The 21,178-nt window shown below is 34.2% G+C and overlaps 1 protein-coding gene across 8 annotated transcripts in view; it reads left to right on the top strand.

The window, feature by feature from the left end:
- Positions 1-21,178, top strand: part of TUT4 (terminal uridylyl transferase 4) — a 128,630-nt gene that overhangs the window by 66,028 nt on the left and 41,424 nt on the right. For 7 of the 8 annotated variants that reach the window (XM_057710860.1, XM_057710853.1, XM_057710869.1 and 4 more), the window contains exons 10-16: positions 6,913-7,032; positions 7,200-7,412; positions 10,685-10,859; positions 12,515-13,212; positions 15,230-15,380; positions 18,198-18,284; positions 20,247-20,350. In XM_057710860.1, the coding sequence (XP_057566843.1) occupies positions 6,913-7,032; positions 7,200-7,412; positions 10,685-10,859; positions 12,515-13,212; positions 15,230-15,380; positions 18,198-18,284; positions 20,247-20,350 (1,548 nt within the window). The remainder of the gene's footprint in view (positions 1-6,912; positions 7,033-7,199; positions 7,413-10,684; positions 10,860-12,514; positions 13,213-15,229; positions 15,381-18,197; positions 18,285-20,246; positions 20,351-21,178) is intronic. The other variant, XM_057710870.1, reaches the window with a different exon arrangement.

Genomic DNA, 21,178 nt, shown 5'->3' with positions numbered 1-21,178 from the left:
GGTTATTAATGTATTTTAGAATGTTTAATTATTATACCTTATTTTCTTTTATGCAGTGTAGAAATATTCTCTTTCACATCTTAGTATTTGAGACTCAAGTTTTCACTCTTATTGTAAGTTAAAGTTGTAAGATTGTGAGATATGGTTATAGAAGTTAAGATTCTTTTGTTAGCATGTTTTTTCCCAATCTCTGTCTTAGAACATCATTCTCTTTCCTCTAAATTATTGATAACTTGCAGCAATTTCTGAATGGGCAACTGCTAAGAATTAGTTATCTAAGTTTCCTAAATTAGAATTAACTTATATTATTGAAAGCTGTGGTTCCCCCTGTGCTCCCGGTTACCCCTTGGAGGTAGTGAGGAGTGGTAATTACTAATATCAGTCCAAATGACTAGAGAGATGTTAGCTTTTCTGTACAGTATTCATCAGTATAGTATTCATTACTTGTTAGACTAGTGATGAGTAAATTCTCTGTCTTACACAAAGAAGATGAATTAAGTGGGTAGTGGTGGAGTGATAACTTGAGAACAAAAACAGCCAGAGGATTCTTTTTGAAATATTTTGTCTTGACTTTTGATTAGAGGATTCTCCCCATAGTTGGGACGGAGCCAGCTGGCTGAGTAAGGAACAGCTTAAAAAGTAAGGAACAGTCAGAAAGCCTAAGTTGGGGTGTCTTCATACCTAAAGCCTTTTTGTTTACTGCTCCCTTCATCTAAAATGTTCTTACCCCACATATCCAGAATGGTTCACTTTTACTTTTTTTCAAGTTTTTGCTCAAATTTCATTTTATCAGAGTTTCCTGGACCACCCTGTGTAAGATGGCATTGCCTCCATCACTCTCTGCCTTTACCCTGCTTTATTTTGTTCATAGCACTTACTACCACCTGCCATACATAAATTCGTATATTTGTTTGTGATCTGTTTTATTCCATGAAATTATAAGCCCTGCAAGGATAGGAATTTTAGTCTGTTTTATTTATTCACAGCTGGTCCCAGTGCTTCTTATTTTACTGTGCCTTTTGCAGAGTAGGCAAATTAATAAATATTTGTTGAATACATGGCCCAGTTCTTAAGAAAGATTTTTAACCCTTGGAAGTGACTGGGAGCTGTGAACCAGTCTGAGGGAGGGTGAGTACCTCCTTATATTTATCTCATTATATTCTGTGCCTAGCATAATGCCTGGCATACTACAGAAATTTAGTGCTATGAAATGGAATAAACCAATTCCAACTCTAATTTTTATGCTAAATATTTACATCATTTTGAGCAAGACACTTCATCTATCTGAGCCTTTTTTTTTTCTCCCTTTGGAGAGATTATTTCAAAAGTGATATGAGAAAATGAATGAGAATGTACTTTGAATTCTAAAATGCTGCACAAATCTTTTTTTTTTTTTTTTCAATTGGCAAGTGAGATTATTTAAACGATAAGTTAACAGGAACAAGACTGGTGTGACAACCCTAGTAACTAAAGTTTCTCAGCATGTGGAATGAGACTGGTAGACAAGGCCTAGCCATTACTCAGGAAACTGAGTTTATCAACTCTAGGAAGGTTAGTGGCTTCATAAGGAATAAATAGCTGCCTCTGGCTGGTACTTTTTAATTATGTCTTAATGTTTTAGTGGTCCTAAACAGTCTTAGTTTTCTCAAACACTTCTTTTGTTCTTTTAAGTAAGTAGACTGCATTTATAGTCTAATAAATGGTAGCTTGTTTTCATTTAGCAAAAAAAAATAGCCTATAAACTTTGTTTCCTAAAGTGGCTCTTTGAAAAGGTTGCTCAAATTTATATTCATTCTACACATACCAATCAATGAAAGATACTAAGAAAACATGTTACAAAGCTGGTTGCAGAGTCCTTCCTTTCTGTTTCCAACAGAACAATGTGTCTCATTTTTGACAGCTTTGTTAGTTGCAAAGAGCTTTTTTCCTTGGTTTTCATTTTCTGTTTGTTGTAAGAAACCTAGAAATGATTCCTCTCAAATAATTCCTCTCAAAGATTTTTTTCAACAGCTTTATTTATCTTGAAGTTTTAATCCACTTTGTACATTATTTAGTAAAGCACAGATTTTTCATGATTTGAGGGTTCAGAAAAATTCTAGTATATGAATATAATTTATTCTTGTAATTGATGAGATTGCTGTTGATTGTTCTCTGGCTGTCTCCACTCTTAAGTAGCTATATTCTTAGCGATCAACTAATAAATTGTTTTCTGGAAAAGCTTATTAATATTCTGGGCAGCAAAACTCTTAGCCTTATCAGTCCATTATAGACAGGTTTCCTGATTTAGAGCCACTTTTTGTGGTTAACATAAGAGTTAATTTTAGCAGTATCTGGCATCTAAAAGAGATTCCTAGGGTTTTTATTTTTATTTTTTATTGTATATATTTAAGGTATGCAACTTGATGATTTGGTGTTTGTATACATTGTGAAATAATCACCAGTCAAAGTAATTAACATATCTGTTACCTCACATAGTTACCTTTTGTGTGTGTGGGGGGGTGGGGGTGGTGAGAAAACACTTGGGATCTAACTTCTTAGCAGATTTCACATACACAGTACGGTATGATTACCTGTAGTCACCATGCTATACATTAGACTGCCAGAACTTATTCATCTTGTGTAACTGAAATTTTATACCCCTTGACCAACATCTTCCCATTTCCCTCTACGCCAGCTTCTGGTAATCACCAGTTTCCTCTCTGCTTTTAATGAGTTTGACTATTTTAGGTTCCACATATAAATGAGATCATACAACATTTGTCTTTCTGTGCCTGGCTTATTTCACTTAGTGTAATGTCCTGTAGGTCCATCTGTATTGTTGCAAATGGCAGAATTTCCTTCCTTTTTAAGGCTGAATAACATTTCATTGTGTGGTATATAGCCCATTTCCTTTATCCATTTATTTAGGTTATTTCTACACCTCAGCTATGAGATCTCTGTGTTTTAAGAACTTTCTCTTAAACTACCTTAATGTTATTTCTCTGTGAGATGTCTGATAGTGTTAACAGCTTACATGAGCAGTTCCTTATAGTTGCAAAGAAGTTTCTGGTTAGCTTGACTTATTCATTAGGCAGCTCTCCCTTTGTCCTAATACTCTGGATAAATGAGAATTTATTCTAGTGGAATATTTCAAGTTCTTTTTATAAGTGTTTTTTAATCCTCTCTTAAATTATATTCTTAAATTTACTAAGCCATTAAGGCTTTAGTGATCATGCTAAGTCTTTATTATCTTAAGAAGAAAATAATAACAACAATCCAATTATAGACTGATCTTACTTAAGTAAATGCAAAAGTCTAAATAAAATATAAGCAAGTGGAAAATATCAGTGTATTAAGAAGTAATATACCGTGACCATGCAGATTTATTTCAGGAATATAAGACTAGTTTAATATCAGGAAATCTTTTTTTTTTTTTTTGGCGCACGGGCTTAGTTGCTCCGTGGCATGTGGGATCTTCCTGAAGCAGGGATTGAACCCATGTCCTCTGCATTGGCAGGCAGATTCTTAACCACTGTGCCACCTAGGAAGCCCAGGAAATCTTTTTAACATAATTTATTAGATTAACAATTTGAAGCAGAAAAAACATCACAGATGCTGATAAGACATGTTCTTCCTTTAAAGGAAAAACTCTTAAGCAAACTAGAAATGGAACTTAATGATAAAGACTATTTTCAAAAACCCCAAAACGAAACAGTAACAAACGTCATCAAAAAACTGAATTACTCAAGCCATGTATGTTAAAATAAGGAATATTAACAGAGATGTTCACCAATTATGTTATACATTGTTTTGGAGATTTAAAAAATGCAACAAGGAAAGAAAATGAAGTAATGAATAAATATTGGAAAAACAATAAAATGTTCTCTTTACTAATGATATGATTGTATAACTAGAAAACCCTAGTTAAAAACTACTAGAATTTGTGATGACTAAATACACTATAAACATATAAAAACCAGTAGCTTTTCTCTGTCATAAAAATAACCTTATAGAATAGAAACAGAGGAAAATATTACCTTCATGACAGTGGCACAATTATAAAATACTAAGGAATAAATTTAACAGGAAAGGTACAGGAAGAAAATTATATTATTGAATGGTGAAAACAAAATCTGAACACATTTATTTATTGAGTAAACATTTGTTAAATGCTTCCTGTGTGCTAGATACTATTCATAGGTGCTGGGAACATCTAATAGACAAGATATATTGAGTCCTGCTGTCATGAAGCTTACTTACATACTTCTGGAAGAATCAGACAGTAAACAGATATATATAACACAATATCTGGTAGAATTTAGTGTGATTAAAATGAGATAATGTGATAAGAGAGTGACATTTCACTGGATGGTCAGGGAAGTCTCTTTGAGAATGTTATATATAAACTCAGACCAGCATAATCAGCCACTTGAACATTTGAGGGAATAGCATCCATGGGATAGCTAATAAAAAGCCTCCAAGGTGAGAATGAGCTCTTAAGGAGCAGAAAAAGGCAAGAGTGACTGGAATGAAGCAAGTGAGAGTGAAAGTTGTAAGGGATGAGGTTAGACAGACACTTCATTGGTAAGGAATTTGTATTTTAATTGCAGTGGGAAAGCACAGGATGAGTTTTAAAAGCAATGATTGACTTGATGTGATTTATGCTTGGAAAAGGTCTTTTGGAGGTAAAGAGTAGAAATAGGGAAGCCAGTGAACAGGCTGTTGTGGTAGATCAGCTAGAGAGGATAATTATCTGTTCAAGGTTAGAGTGGATGTGAAGCCAAGTAGAAAGATTTGGGCTAAGTTTTGAAAGTAGGACTTGCAGAGGTAATGGATGTAAGAGGTGAGGGAAAGTGAGTAACAACCCCTAAATTTTTGGAAAATGCAAATATACCATGTTCTTGGAGATAGGGATAGGGAGATGGTATCCCTTAAATGTAAAATCTCCTTAAATTAATTTTCAAATGTACAGTAATTTCAATTAGAATTATCAAGAATTTCTTAAAAATTACAAAGTAAAAAAAATGTATAAAGTAATCTTAAAGTTAATATGGAAGAATAAATGTTTGAAAGTAGCCAAAATAATTCAGAAAAAGAAAACTAGTGAAGGAGGATGTTCTTTACCACTATAAAACTGCTTTAGTCAAGTGTATACCATTGCATAGGAATAGACAGATCTGTGGAACAGAATAGAAAGCCGGAAATAGGTCCTAGTGTAAATGAGATTTTAATGTATGAAAAAAAAAAGATTTCATTTCAGTGAGAAAACAATGGTTTATTTACTAAATGGTGCTGTCACAGCTCTATCTTTCTTGAAGAAAATAATGTTGGACCCTTAGCACACTAAATGCAAAAATAAATCCACTTAAATGAAAATTCAAAATTTTAGAAGAAAATTTAAAAGTATGTATATATAACCTGTGGATTGGAGAAACCTTTTTACCATGGTAGGAAACCTAGAAGATAAAGCATATATAACTATTTATATAAACATTAATACATTTTATATGATAAAAAGTACCATAAATAATGCCAAAGCAGATTAGGAAAAATAGCATTTTTCAAATGCATATATTGGATATAAAGGGTTATTATGTATAATGTAAAAAGAATGCATACAAATCGCTATGTATTGATGTAAACAGGAAAACTGGCAAAAGATTTAATACTTCAGAAAAGAGGAAATCCAAATGGTTAGTAAAGACATGAAAATTTGCATAACCTCTTAGCATCAAGGAAATGCACATTGAATTGTTGACAATTTTTTTAAAGTGGTAACACCTATACAACTGAAACTAACACCACTTTGTAAATCAACTATAATTAAAAAGAAAAAATAAAAAAATAAAGTGGTAACATCTAGTATTGGAAAGCATGTGTGTACATTCTTGTTACTGATGAAAAGAGAAGTTTTTGTACTGATTTTGGAAAATGATCTTGTAATATCTATTAGGATTTAAATATATCACATTTTAAAATCCAGCAAACACATTCCTGGTAATATAGCTCATAGAAATGAGCACTAGACCAACTGCAAAATAGTCAGTGGGAGGTTGTTGTATAGCAGGGGGAGTTCAACTCGGGGATGGGGGATGCCTTGGGGGACTGGGGCGGGGAGGGTGGGGGGGACTCGGGGGGGGGGGTCGGGGATGGGAGGGAGTGCGGGGATGTGTGTGTGGAAACGGATGATTGAACCTGGTGTACCCCCCCCAAAAAAAAAAAAAGAATAACTTTGGTAGATGATGAAAAAAAAAAAAAGAAATGAGCACCAGTATTTAGGAAAACATATAAGGGTAAATATTACAGCGGTGTTTAAAGTGGCAAAAACTGGGAACAAAATGTGGAAGTCCTTGGGTGGGGGAGCTATTGAATAACCATCCAGATCATAGGCTATAATTTAACCATTTTAAAAGATGTATTAGATATATACTGATTGACCAAGAGGGACTTTCTTGGTGCATTGTTAAGGGAGAAGAATAATATACAGAGAGATGTCTACAATACAGAATTTTGGTAAAACAGTGACAAAAACTATAAACTCCTCCCTGTGTTTATATAGAAAATAGGGATGTATGTATATTTGTATATGGTTATTTGAGTATAGAAAAAGACATGGAAGAGTACATAGAAGATTGTTAACATTGAGGCAGAAGTAGAAGAAAGATGAATGTCCACAGTAAAAGCACTATGTGTGATATGATTCCATTTAACTAAGGTATATATATGTCTTCATACGCAGTAAGGAAATGAATGGAAAGATGGTTACCATATATAAAGTTATTTCAGGGTGTTGTGATTTCAGGTCATTCCTTATATTTTTCATTATTTGAACTTTTAACAGTGATTATGGTAGGAAAGTAAAAGCTACTTTCATTTTGAGGGGAACAGAAAGAAAGTTAAATTGTGGTACTTTTTTTCTCCCTCATTTTGCAGTTGTGCTATATTGACTCCCAAACTGATGGCGGAATCCCTTCTTACTGTTTTGCGTTAATGGTGATGTTTTTCCTACAACAAAGAAAACCCCCTCTTCTTCCTTGCTTACTTGGAAGTTGGGTAAGCATCAGTTTGTAACTTGTATGCACATGTATATATGCAATTTGCTCTTGCAGAGTGCTCTGTTCACACATTTAAAGCTGGAATTCTGGTTTGTCTGTTTGTCCATCTTTTTTTTTTCTTTTAATAATTTTTCCACTACCAATTTGGAATGCCTTTTCATGTAGATTGAAGGCTTTGACCCAAAAAGAATGGATGACTTTCAGCTGAAGGGCATAGTAGAAGAGAAGTTTGTGAAGTGGGAATATAATTCAAGTAGTGCAACTGAGAAAAACTCAATTGCTGAGGAAAACAAAGCTAAGGCAGACCAACCAAAAGATGATACCAAGAAGACAGAAACAGACAACCAAAGTAATGCCATGAAGGAAAAACATGGCAAAGTAAGCTTTTTTTGTTTTTGTTTTTGGTTTTTCTATCTGTAGAATTTGTGATGCCTTCAATTGAAGCTATTTTAATAGTAGATTGACTGACTGACCTTGAGTAAGCCTCTTGGCCTCATTTTCCTCATCTGTAAAGTGAGGGGTTGATCTGGTTTAGTTTTTCAGTACCAAGATTCCCTAATGAATTTATACCTCATTTTGAAAGACTTGTATTGTTTGAATCATATCGAGGTAATTCCTTGCATCTTTTTCATTCAGATAAGAAAAATTTTCTTCAGGAGTTGGGCTGTGACCAGAGCTTTGGCATGTGGGGACTATGTTGCCAGATTGGTGGAGAAATAAAGGCCTTGTGCTCCTTTAGGGGGTGGCTTGCTTATTTAATCATTCAACATTCATTTATTAAGGACCAGCTATGTGCCAGGCATTATCTTGAGTGCTAGAGAACCCAAGATGAGTATTCATAGATTGTGTCCTCCAGAAGCATGTAGTCTTCTGAAGTAGTCAGATGTATTATTACAAAAATGTGAACATTACAGAAATCATTGCTTTAGCTATACTGAATTATATGTGGTTCTCTGAACACATGTTCAGTTCTTCCACTTTCCTAGACTACCTTCTACTCTCTTCTCAAACCATCAATACTCTTAGCTAATGATCTCTCTTATTATTACTTCTCTGAGAAAACTGAAGCACTCAAAAGAAAACTTCCCACTCCCACCACCATCTCCCACTGTCTGTACTTAAATACTCTGCCTTGCTGCCTGCTTTCATGAAGGAAGTTCCTGTGTTGCTATCTGAAGTCATTTTCTTAACTTGCGTCTTTAGTCCCATCCCTTCTAGTCTATTCTAGAACATAGGTCTAGCAGTTCTTCTCTTTCCATCCTAAGTTACCTATTTTTCATTCTCTACTGAATCATACATGCTTTTATTTCTCCCGCTTTAAAGGAAAATTTTGATACCACTTCCCCTTCCAGCTATTTCCTTGCTCCTTTTGTAGAAAAACTTCTTGAAAGAATTGTTTATATACATTATTTCCAATTTCTGTTTCCTCTTAACTCACTCTACTCAGGCTTTGACCCCCATCAATCTGCCAAAACTTGTATCGTCAGTGTCAGTATCCTCCACATGACTAAATCCAATAGTCATTTCTCAATTTTAATCTTTTTTGACTTATCAGCAACATTTGCCAGTTGATTAGTTCCTTCTCTAAAAAATTTCTTAACTTGACAGGATACCATACCCATGGCTGATATTTCCTTCTCAGTCTCTTTGTTGGTCCCTCCTTTCCTCTCCAATCTCTTTAATATTGTTGGAGTATTCTGGGTTTCAGTCCTTCATTCCCCTTCCCCCCATTTTCTGTGTCTACATTCCCTTGGTGATCTCATTCAATCCCATGGATTTTAAGTACCATCTGTATGATGATGAGTCCCACGTTTAAATCTTAGGCCAGACCTCTCTCCTGAACTCTATAATTATATCTCCAAAAGTCTATTTAATGTCTCTACTTAGATGTCTAGTAGATGTCTGAATCTTAATGTGTCTAAAACTGAACTCTGTGTCTTCCCCTTGCTCCACATGCAGTTTTCCCATGTCAGTTGATGGCGCTTCACTCAAAAACCTTGGAGTCATCTTTTACTTTGCTCTTTCATAGCCCATACCAAGTCTGTCAGGAAATCCTGTCATCTCTATTTCAAAATACATCCATAATTTGACCACCTTCCCTGTTACCATCCTGGTCTGGATTACTACCACAGCCTCATAATAAGTTTCCCTGCATTTACCCTTGCCCCCTTTATAGTCTGTTCTCGACACAACAATCAGAATGGTTCTTGCAAAACTGAAGTCAGATCATGCCCTTCTCCCTCCCCACGCTTGAAATGCTTCAGTTGCTCCTCATTTAATTTAGAATAAAAGCCAAAGAGTTCTTACTGATTAGCTCTTTGTTTTCCTCTCCCCTTTCTGCCACACTAGTTTTCTTCGTTTTCTTTTTAATGCTACTTACACTCCTACTTTAGTGTGTTTGCTCTATTTCCTATTCTTAGAACCCTTTTCCCTCTTCTTCATATCATACCTTCTCAATGAGTCCTGTCCTGACCACTCTATTCAACACTGAAATCTTCTGCTCCCGTATCTCATCCCTTCTACTAAACCTACGCAACTTTTTCTTATTTCCACAGCACTTCTAACTTACTGTGTAATTTACTTATTAAGTTTGTGGTTTATTGTCTTCTTCCCCTAGAATGTAAGCTTCACTAAGGCAAAGATCTTTGTTTTTTTTTTTTCTTTTTCCCCGTATATATATCCCAAGTGCCTGGCACATAGTAGGCACTCAATGAATAGTTGTATAATGGAATGAGTGAATGACTGTTTTCTGCCTTTATACGCCTTAGTGGTCACTTTTAGCCTGCATTCATCTCGGTAATCCCTTTAGAATTCAGGTATTACCTTTTCTGTTAAGATCCCCCTGATTTAGAGACCATTTTAGCATGTAGCCTTTACTGTAATTGTTAAATGGTCTCTTCCTCTCCTAGTAGTCTATGAAATAGGACCTCACCTTGTTTGAGTGATAGTATGCTATAATGATTAGCAACGTGGACCCAGTAGCCAGGTGGTCCTGAGTCAAATCCTTGCCCTATAGTATCTACTTTATAGTTGTTAGAATTAATAGTTATATACGTGCAGCACTTGGAAGAGTGAGTGATACATGGTTTAAGTGGGAGCTCCCATTACTTTTTTATATCCCCAGCACAATTTCAGGGACATAGTGGGTTCTAAAATGTTTGTTGAATGAAGAAATTAGCTTTTGAAAGCCCTGGGCATTTACATAGATTTTAAAAGTAATCGCTGCAATGGAGGAGCTATACTAGTTGTTACACAGTGGTTAGCAACCTCGGCTGCACAGGAAAATCACTTAGCAAGCTTTAAAAATCTCAGTCTATTAAATCACAATCTTGGGAAGGGTGTGGGAGATGGGAGTGGTGTCAGACTCAGGTATTAGTGATTTTGGTGCTCTCTGTGATTCTAATGTGCAGCTAAGGTTGAGAATCACTGGTTTAGTGGAAAGAACACAAAATTCTAGGAGTCAGTAATCTGGGACACTTTGTTCCCAGCTGTACAGCAGATTGCTTTTTGGTAACTTACTCCTTTATGCCTCCATTTTTGAAAAGGTCATCTCTAAGGTTTTTAAAATTGAAAATTAAATGATTCTATAATTTTATGAAGCTTAAATGAAAGGTATGACGCTTAAATGAAAGGTATTTTTTCTTTTCCAGTCTCCTTTAACATTGGAAACACCAAATCAGGTGTCCCTGGGACAGTTATGGTTAGAGCTGCTAAAATTTTACACACTGGATTTTGCTTTGGAGGAATATGTCATATGTGTACGGATACAAGATATTTTAACAAGAGAAAACAAAAACTGGCCTAAAAGGCGAATAGCCATTGAAGGTGAGATATGTTATATTTCGTTTGTAGAATTTTTTGTGTGTGCTTCTCATCATCTATTTCTAATGTAACGTTGTAAATTTTATCCCTTGGCTTTGTAGCCAAGAATTTGGAGAAATTCTTTTATCAAGTCCATGATAGCTTTATAGAATTAACACTTATTTAAAAATTTCCAATCTGTAAGTATTATAATGGCTAGGGTAATTAGCTTATTTACAGGCCTTTATTTTTATTTTTTAGTTGTGAAAAATTTCAGAAATATAGAAAAATATAATAGCTATATGAATACTGTAAGATATTTTTGAATAGATTTGTCATAAAATTATGTTAAAGTATAATTTTAAAATTCAATTTTCGTCTTGTCAAGTACCTCATCTGTTAAATGTGGCTAAGCTAAAGGAAAAACGAACAATTGATGTTGACAACTAAGGTTTCACATCAAATCCCAAGAACATTAAGATCTTTAAAGATACAGAAATAAATAGTATGGCTTCTAAATTCTTAATAAAAAATTAAATTCCATAACATCTTGCTCACTTTTTATAGGTAGGAAGTGGAATTTCTCTGCATCATTTTAGTCTGTTTTAGACTACACATTTTTCTGTTCCCTCCATCCTCTGCAGTCCTTCTCTACTGTGTGTTGAATTTACAGGTATTCTCATACACTCAAACACGTACTCTCAAATCTTGTACTCCCTTACGTATGGTAAATAAATGATCTCTGAAGCCTGCAGCCATCATAATTTCTCTTTGCCTTCTTTTTCTTCTAGAAAAGGGAAAGAGTCTAGATAAAGCTTTTTAAAGACTATGGATTTAGGTAACCGTAAAAAGTAACAGATGCCCCAATATTAACAATCTGAAGCCTGGCCTGTTAATCCTTTTACTTAATGATTTTCAGTAGTGAGGAAAAATGTGTATTGTCTTTTTTCCATTCTTTTTTCCTGGGGCATATTTGTATTTAAGGCTTATAAGATGTAAAAAGAATAAACATTTTTGGAACTCTGTTCTATGCTCTTAATAATGAGGATTCAGTTGATGCAGGTCTTCTCAGCATAGCCATTTTAGATTGGATCAGAATTTAAATTTTGGTTTAATTTTTATGTTCTTAGGTTTCTTTCTACTTTTCTTTCTATTATTTCTCCTTCTTTCTCTCTTTAATTTTCTGGTATTACTGAAGTTAAATCTTAAAATCAGTATAACTTGAAGCCTGGAGAGTTTTAGGTTATATTTTATTTGTTTAAATTGCAAGCAGTATGTAGCTAAAGAATACTATGACAAGAGATGAAAATTATTAATAGGTCCTAGAGCTTGAAAAATTTCATTCAAAAACAGTATAGGGAAGCTTATTATCAGAGCTTTTTATAGCAATTTCATCACTGAAATTTTGTAATTACTGTTGGCCTTTTTTGCCATGCTCTCATTAATTACCTGATTTTATTTTCTCTCTTTTTCTTTTAGCTTTTTATTTTATGACAGAAACAAAGGAAAGATGTTGCTATTTTATTTCCACTACTCAGTTTGCAGGAACTGTCATTGGGAGTTTACATTAGAAAAATTTTGGGAAAATGTACTCTGCTGACAGTGTAGCTGTTTGTATAAGCTTGGAAATGTAGTTTGTTAGTAGATACTTAGTTACTGACCATTTTCTTTTTTACTAGATCCGTTTTCAATCAAGAGGAATGTTGCACGGAGCTTAAACAGCCAACTTGTTTATGAATATGTTGTGGAGAGATTCAGGGCAGCTTATCGGTATTTTGCCTGTCCTCAGAGGAAGGGTGGAGATAAATCTACAGTGGATTCCATGAAAAAGGAGAAGGGGAAAATAAGCAGTAAGAAACCAGTGAACTCTGAAAATATGGCATCCAATTGTTGCATTCTACTTGGGGAAAGCACAGAAAAAATAAGTGCAGAAAGAGGTCAATCTGATAAATATGATGAAATGGAATGTACATCACAGAGATGTATTACTGAAGATGATAATTTGTTGATAAATGAACTAGATTTGGCTGAGCATGGACAGGAATCTTCATCTCTTTCTACCAGTGAAAGCAGTGAATTAGAGCCAAAATCAATTAAGAAACAAGATGTTTTAGCACCTTCAGAGACTTGTTTTAAAAAGGAGCTCAGCCAGTGTAATTGCATTGGTTATAAATCCCCTGAACCAGATGAATCTGCTGGGACAGACTGCAGGTCAAATTTAGAAACAGAAAGTTCACATCAGATTGTGTGCACTGACACATCTGCTACCTCTTGCAACTGCAAAACTACAGAAGATGCTTCTGACCTTGGTGATGATAACCACCCCACCCAGGAATTATATTTTGTGTTTGATAAGTTTATTTTAACCTCTGGCAAGGTAGGGTACAGTTTGTAAATAATCTGTAAGGTTTTGTGGTTGTTGTATGACTCTATATTTACAGTTTTTAGATTAAGAAATGTAAAAATAGCTTCTTTGATGGTAGACTATTGTTTAGGGATGGTATTTGGGTGTATATGTTTCTTTTACTTTTTGTATTTTTGCCTGTAGTCACCTTTTAAGAATGTATATGAAACCCTGAAAGGTTTCAGCACTCTATTACTGTTGGTTTGCTTAACTTTCTCATATATGAAAGGATTCATCAGATTATTTTATGAAAGTGAGTTTTGTAAAGGCAGCATATATTTTAAATTTTGCTTATTTTTTATACATATGATTGTATTTACTTTCACAAAGGAGAATACAATGTCTGTAAACTTTAATAGTATTCTATTTCAAAGTTTTTTTGGTGGGCGTCAGTGGCTGGTGTATAAACTTAACTAAAGATAGCTGAGTTAAAACTAAGATCAGGAACCGCCCCTCCCCCTGCCGCAGTGAAGAATTCAGATCCTGTGTCTGCCACTGAGCTTTCTTTGGATTTTGGCATATCCCTTATGAGTTGCAGGAGTCTTAACTTTTCTGCTTTTAAAGTGGGATAGTCTGAACTTTAACTTGATAAATTATAGAAGATAAAAAGACGAGCAAACAGAAAATAAGCTACTTTGTAGTAGAAAATAATTACTTTGTTAATAAAAGTTTTAGCTGTTACATTGCTTCAAGTGCAGTGTACATAATTGAAATAGTATGAACACCTAGGATGAAAAAATGATTCTATAGATAATGTGTAAATCAAGTAGAATACAGCAAAAACTCTGAAAAGTCATCAAGTTTTATTGTTTTATCAATAGTTGTTTATTGACAGGCATTAAAAATTTTAACCTAATTTCTAAGCTGTATTTCTTCATCCTTTGTAAGGATACTCTGTCCCATTTTGTTTAGATTGTAGTATGTAGGGCACGTGGATTATTAAAAGGATGACATAAATGGCAGAATTTTAGAAAGGCCTCTTAATAGTATAACTGCAGTTTACATTTTTTATACTTTTTTTTTTCCTGGAAACGTATCTTAGGGGTAACTATTTCTCCAATTTTATTTCTCTTCTCTAGTTATCTGTAACACTTTTCTAAAATTTCCTGATAAAGATGTCATTTTTAAAAAAGGTTTAGAAAGCTGATAAAAATTTCAGTGGTACTGTTAATAAGCCCACAGCACAGCATTCCCACAAATAGAGGTTTCTGTATATATTTGCCTAGGTAGATGTCCAGGAGAACCCTGGAGGAAGAAGCTAAGTTCCTAGGCATATTACAATAAAGAAAATAGTAGTCCTCTTCCTTAACCATATGTGTTTTTTTTTTTTTTTCCAAGTAATTGGTATGAATTTTTACTGTTTTGGTTCCCTGTCTGGTAGTCCATTGGAGTACATTTAAAATGGTGTTACAGGGTTTGAAAGTTGTTTGTGGCTATTGCATAAGAGTTGTTCCTGTGTGAAGGTAAGTTACTTTTAGAGTTCAGCCTTTCAGTTTGGTTTCTTGAGTACCATACTAATGTAATGAAATTGAACCAACTAGTCAAGCAGTGGTTCTAAAATTGATTGACTCTGAAGATAGAAAATGTTTGGAGTGAAATGAAAGGTGCCACTTGAAATTTCTTTATAATCTACTTTGTTAAAGACCGTAATAGATTAAAATGTGATGCATGCATTTCATTTTGGGAGCTGATCACACTGTTTGAATTAACCTGTACCTTTTGCATCCCTTTATCTTACATCTTCAGGTAAATCTAATCATTGGTTATATCATTTTAGTGGAGAAGAAAATTAGTGGTTGGCTCAAAAAAATGTTTTTTTTTTTTACATTTAATACCGTATTTCATTAACATGCTTTTTCTTTAACCTCTCGAAAGTACAGGTTATCAGACTGAGTTACATAAAAGTTTCTTTTTGTACTGCTTTGTAAGTGATGATGAAGTCCCTCAATAGTTTATTTGATTATTAGATTTTTTTTTTACCTTTGTATAGCCGCCAACAATAGTATGCAGCATCTGCAAAAAGGATGGCCATTCAAAAAATGATTGCCCAGAGGATTTCAGGAAAATTGATCTAAAGCCTCTACCACCAATGACAAATCGATTTCGGGAAATACTTGATTTAGTATGTAAAAGATGTTTTGGTAAGTCTTTTATTACTAGAACGACTTACTGAGACTAGATTATTTCTTAGATTTTGAATATTTATTTTTTTATTTGAAAATAGTTTCTTACATTTTGTTTGGGTAGAGGTTTTTAAATAGTTTGGAGAGCCAACCATTTTTATTTATTAAATGCCAACTATGCGCAAGGCACTGTGGTAAATGCCAAGGGGAATGCAGAGTCCATAGTGTTGCTTTTAAGGAGCTTAGACTCTGGATTTGTGCTGTCTAATATGGTAGTCACTCGATATTTGTGGCTATTTAAATTAACTAAAATTAAATTAAATAAAAAATTAAGTTCCTCAGTTATACTAACGACACCTCAAGTACTGAGTAGTTACATATGGTTAGTGGCTACTGCATTGGACAGTCTGGACAGAGAACATTACCATCATTGCAATTTTTTGCACGGTGTTGCTCTGAAGGGATGTATAAGACATGTATGAAACGTAATTGGAAGCAGAATGTGTTACATCCTATAGCAGTGGTAAACAAAATGCAGCTCAAACACAATTAATTTTAACTGGAGTAGATCAGAGGAGTTGGAATTAATGATGTGGCATTTGAGATGGACTGCATTTTCAGACATAAGAGATTATGCATAAAAGCATAGGGTATAGAATTTGTTTGGGAGAATAATTGCCCTAACTTTGGTAGAGTATAAGAAAGGTAATAGAGAGAGATAAGGCTATAAAGATTTTGGGTAAAGCCTTACATACCATTTTTCAACAAACATTTATGGTGTACCGGGAATAAACCTTCACTCAGCAAACAATTTTTCAGTACTTGCTGTGTTCCAGGTAAGATAAAGTTCCTGATGTCATAACATTTAGTTCTCCATTGTAATCCCTCCCTTTTACCCTTGCCTGTCTTTGCCTCCTGCCAGGCAACTACTTACCTCCTTTTTGTCACTGTTGATTAATTTGAATTTTTCTAGAGTTTTGGTAAATAGAATCATATGGAATGTACTTTTTTTTTTTTTTTTTTTAAATGAGGGGATCTAGCTTCTTTCACTTAGCATAATTATTTTGAGATTCATCTATGTTGTGGTGTGTATCAGTGGTTCATTCCTTTTTAGTGCTGAGTTGTGTTCTGTTGTATGGCTATACCACATTTTGTTTACCATTCACTTGTTGGTGAATATTTTGTTTGTTTCTAAAATTTGGCTATTGTAAGTAAACCTACTGTGCACATTTCATATTTGGGCCTGAGTATGGACATAAGCTTTCATTCCTTTTGGGTAAAATACCTAGGAGTTGAATGGCTGGACCATGGCACATTCTTATTTAGCAGCTTAATTAAGATATAAGTTACTACATTTGTTTTTATTTATTGACTCATTTATTTATCTTAATATAGACTCATGGATATTTTATCCTTTGGGTTATAAATCCAATACTACTATTTTTATCGCCTAACCAAGATCTGGGTGTTAGAGTGCTTGTTATTACTGGGTGGTGGTGTTTCTAGGTCCTCTCCAAGCAAGAAAATTTATGTATGTATACTAACCCATGTATATACACATGGCTAGAAATATTTCCGTGTGACCATCTTACCTTTATTAAGCTAACCATGACTTTGTACTGGTGTCTCCAACTCTAATACATTACCACATGGCTTTTTCCAGCCTCCTCTTTCTGCTTATCTGTAAACATTCAACGCCCATAGTGAGAAACCTGGCTCCCACCATGTGCCACCCATTTATTTAATTGTTCCATTTAAGTACACATGTATAGTATTATCAGAACTGTTATCCTATACCCCAGTGGGAAGCAACTTTATCAGTTAGAGTATAGTGCTTGTGTGCAATTCCTTTAACCCTTAGTCTTACAGACTACTTATTCTAAAAGTTACTTAGATTAGCACTTTTTCTGCCCCACTCCCTTGAGTGAGGTTTTCTTATACATTTATAATACAGTTGGAGTCTTTTGTTATAGACTGCATTCCATCCTGAGATTCCCTGACCTCCTAGATGATTTTTAAAAATTTGCATACCATAAAGTTGACTCTTTGTACTACAAAGTTCTATGGATGTTTACAAGTGCATCATGTCATATATTACCGTTAGCGTATCATATAGAACAGTTTCTCCACTCCAAAAAAAAATCACCTGTATTTCAGCAGTTCAGCTTGTAACCACTGATGTTGCATTTGTTTTTCAAAAGCTGAATATTTAATTCCTTACCATATTAACTCTTGGAGATGAGTCTGGAGGAGGAGATAGAAGAAAAAAAAGACTATTCTTAAGGAGTGTATGGTCTTATTTGGAAAATAAAATGAATATAAATAAAACAACTAGAAAACTGAAAGGACAGTATAAACTAAACTGACAAAAGGTTTGGAGAACTAAGGAAATTCAATTAAGGAGAGGTCATTAAATGCTGTGATTGGACAAAGCGGCTTATCGAGAATTTATGAATCTTGACCAGGCATTTGAGGGAATTGTTAGATTTGAGTTGGGTACCTGGTGTAACAAGATGCGAATAGTCTTAACAGGAGGGAAAAAACCAGCATGTATATGGAAGAGAGTGGATTGTCTGAAAAAAAGATTAAATAATTTGTAGAAGAAAGTGTATCTTGTAGCTGTTTCATAAGGAAAATGATCATGTGAAATGTACATAAATCTATAAAATTATTTTTTCTGCTCTTTCTCTGCTCTTTCCTTCCCCAGTAACATTTGTGATTTTAATGTCAGAGAAGTCAACAAATAATGAAGAAAAGTAAAGTTTTATGGTAAAAAATTGAAGACATTTTCAGATTTCTTTTTCTTTTCTTTCTCCTTTTCTTTTTTTAACTTAGATGAATTGTCACCACCTTTTTCTGAACAACACAACAGGGAGCAAATTTTAATTGGCTTGGAAAAGTTTATTCAAAAAGAATATGATGGTATGTCGTATGTCAAAATTGATTGCTTATTATAGTCACCTGATCTGAGTTTTGTTCATTTGTTTAAAAAGTGTTTATTGCATGTTACGTGTTAGGTACTATTCTAGGTGCTGGGGATACAGTGCTCATAAAAGAGGTGAAACCTGCTCTCATGAAGTTTATATTAAGAGGGATAACAGACAGTCAGCTGACAAATAAGTAAATTATATAATATCAGGAAATAATAAATACTGTTAAAGTACAAGAGTTAAAAGGATAGTGATGAGGTGTTGTGGTAGTTCTCTCTGATAAGGTGACATTTGAGCAGAATAGTATGAAGGAGCAAGTTATTATGAATTTCCAAAGAGAGAACATTCTAGAGAGAAGGAGTAGCAAGTATAATACCCCATGACTGAATTATGTTTGACATGCTTGAAAGTTAGTGTGGCTTGAGTGGAGTGTGTGAGGTAGACTGTAATAGAAAGGTGAGGTCAGAGAATTAACCTAGAGTTTGGATGATTAGAGTCTTATAGATATTGGTAGAAGGACTTTGAATTTTATTTTTAATGTCTAATGAGAAGCTTCTGGAGGGTTTTAACACATAAGTGACATGATCTGAGAGAATGGAGTACAGGTCCATAAGAATACAAGCAAGCAGAACATTTAGGAAGCTGTTGTGTAAGTTCAGATGAGACATAATAGTGATTTGGAAGGATAGATGAGAAGTGGTAAGATTGAGAATATATTTTAAATATAGAGTCAGCAGGATTTCCTGATGCATTACATGTTAGATGTAAGAAAAAGAAAGGAGTCAAGGACGGTTTTAAGGTTTTCCTGCACTAGTTGGGTGATGCTATTTAATTGAGATGGCAAAAAAAAAATAGCAGAAGGGAGCAGATTTTGGGCATGGGGGTGAAGAATCAAGAGTTCTGTGGCCAAATATTTTAGAAAAGGATAAAGAGTTGATTTGTAATTGGAATGAGTTTATACCTTTAAAAGATGATCTGTTTTTATGCTACAAGTTTCTATTTTTAATTATATTTGCTAGTGTATAAAGTATTGACCAAATCTAAGTTCCTGTTATATGAATACCATGCACTTTTTTATTTGCTGATGAATGTAGCTTCTTCTTTTATGTCTCTCAGTTGTCATCGATTTCAAGTAGGGCATCAGAACTGAATAGGAGGATAAAATTTTGAAAATATAGAATTTGTTATCTAAATGTGTAGGCTATAAGAATTAATAGGGAGAATAATCCAATCCTGTTAAGCCACAGCTTGTATGAAGTGGCACCTGTTATTGAGTGACACTAAGCATGAAGGAATAACCCTAATAATATATATATGTGTATATGTATATATATATATAGAATTTATATCAACTGGATGAATCCCTCACTTTTAGAGGAGAATTAATTCTGTATACTAAGGTGATCTTTGTAAAACTGCTTGAATTGTGCCCTGAAAAAACTAGTTTATTTCCAAGAGATAAATCTCTAAATATTGATCTTAACTATTGGTCTTGATGTTGAGAATGAATAAAAGTAGAAGAATTTATGAGATAGTTAAGTTGGAAGAAGCTAAAGGACTTGGTAAATGTTTGGATGTGCAAGTTGAGAGGTGTTAAGAACCACATCTATGAGTGTAGGCAACTGAATGGATGATGATACTCTTTTCTGAGAAATAAGGATTATTGGAATAATAGTAGGTTTGAGGTGAAGTTGCTAGTTTAGTTTTGACGTGTTGAATTTATGATGTCTGTGGAAAAATGGAAAAACCAATTAGATACATGGGTGTGAGATTTTGGGCATAAGATCTGGGCTTTAGGTGAGTGTTTTGGAATTTCTCAGTATATCTGCCAATGGTAGGTAATTTAAGCCATGGAATTGATAAGATTATCCTGTGGTAGGCCCTTAGTAGTTAATAGAAGACTCCTCTTTCCTGATAATTATAAAACTTTTGACTTTTGTTTTCCTTTGCTTAGAAAAGGCAAGATTGTGCTTATTTGGCTCTTCTAAGAATGGATTTGGATTTCGTGATAGTGACCTGGATATTTGTATGACCCTGGAAGGCCATGAAAATGCAGAGGTAAGAGTTATTGTTTGCAAAGTGATGTGGAAGTTTATTTTCTTCCAATGATGAGTCTGTTTTTAATTTTATGTATAGAATTGATAATGTATGGTGTCATTCTTTGTAGAAATATTTTAGCAATAGCTGTGTTTGAAATGTGAAAACATTAGCATTATCATTTTAGAAGACATTCAAGTATTGAAGTAAATTTACTGTTTCAGTGATTTTATAATGCAAAAACCGTCACTGATAGTTACAAGTGCTTTTTGATGAATTTGTGGAAAAAATATACCATAGAGTTGGAATTTTTTTCATTAGAGTGCGGATAATTTTTTTTTTTTTTCTTGGCACACGGGCTTAGTTGCTCCGCGGCATGTGGGATCTTCCTGGAGCAGGGCTTGAACCCGTGTACCCTTCATTGGCAGGCGGATTCTTAACCACTGCGCCACCTAGGAAGCCCGAATTTTTTTCATTAGAGCCAATGAAAAACTTGCTTCAGTTTGGTAGTGAACATTGACCTCACTTACTCTGTTTTTTCATATCTCTTCCATTAGGTGATGTTTCTGTATCACTAAAGATAGAAAATAAAGGTGGACATTTAATCTATAAATGAATTGTGTTCTACAAGTTGATTATAATTTGGGGGCACTCAAAACACATTTTTTTCTGTAGAAGCATTGTTATAAATTGTGTGTTCTAGGATAGCTTAGAAACTCATTTTGGGCGGAGAGGGGAACTAACATCTGAGTCCCCAGTATACACTTTTACATACATTATCTCATTTCACTCTTAACATCACCTTCGAGGTAGATAATTTCCCCCATTTTACAGATGAGGAAACTGAGG

This window comes from Hippopotamus amphibius, chromosome 1 (assembly GCF_030028045.1).
Source record: "Hippopotamus amphibius kiboko isolate mHipAmp2 chromosome 1, mHipAmp2.hap2, whole genome shotgun sequence".
In the NCBI taxonomy this organism is placed as follows: domain Eukaryota; kingdom Metazoa; phylum Chordata; class Mammalia; order Artiodactyla; family Hippopotamidae; genus Hippopotamus; species Hippopotamus amphibius.
This window is presented reverse-complemented; position numbering and strand designations above follow the sequence as displayed.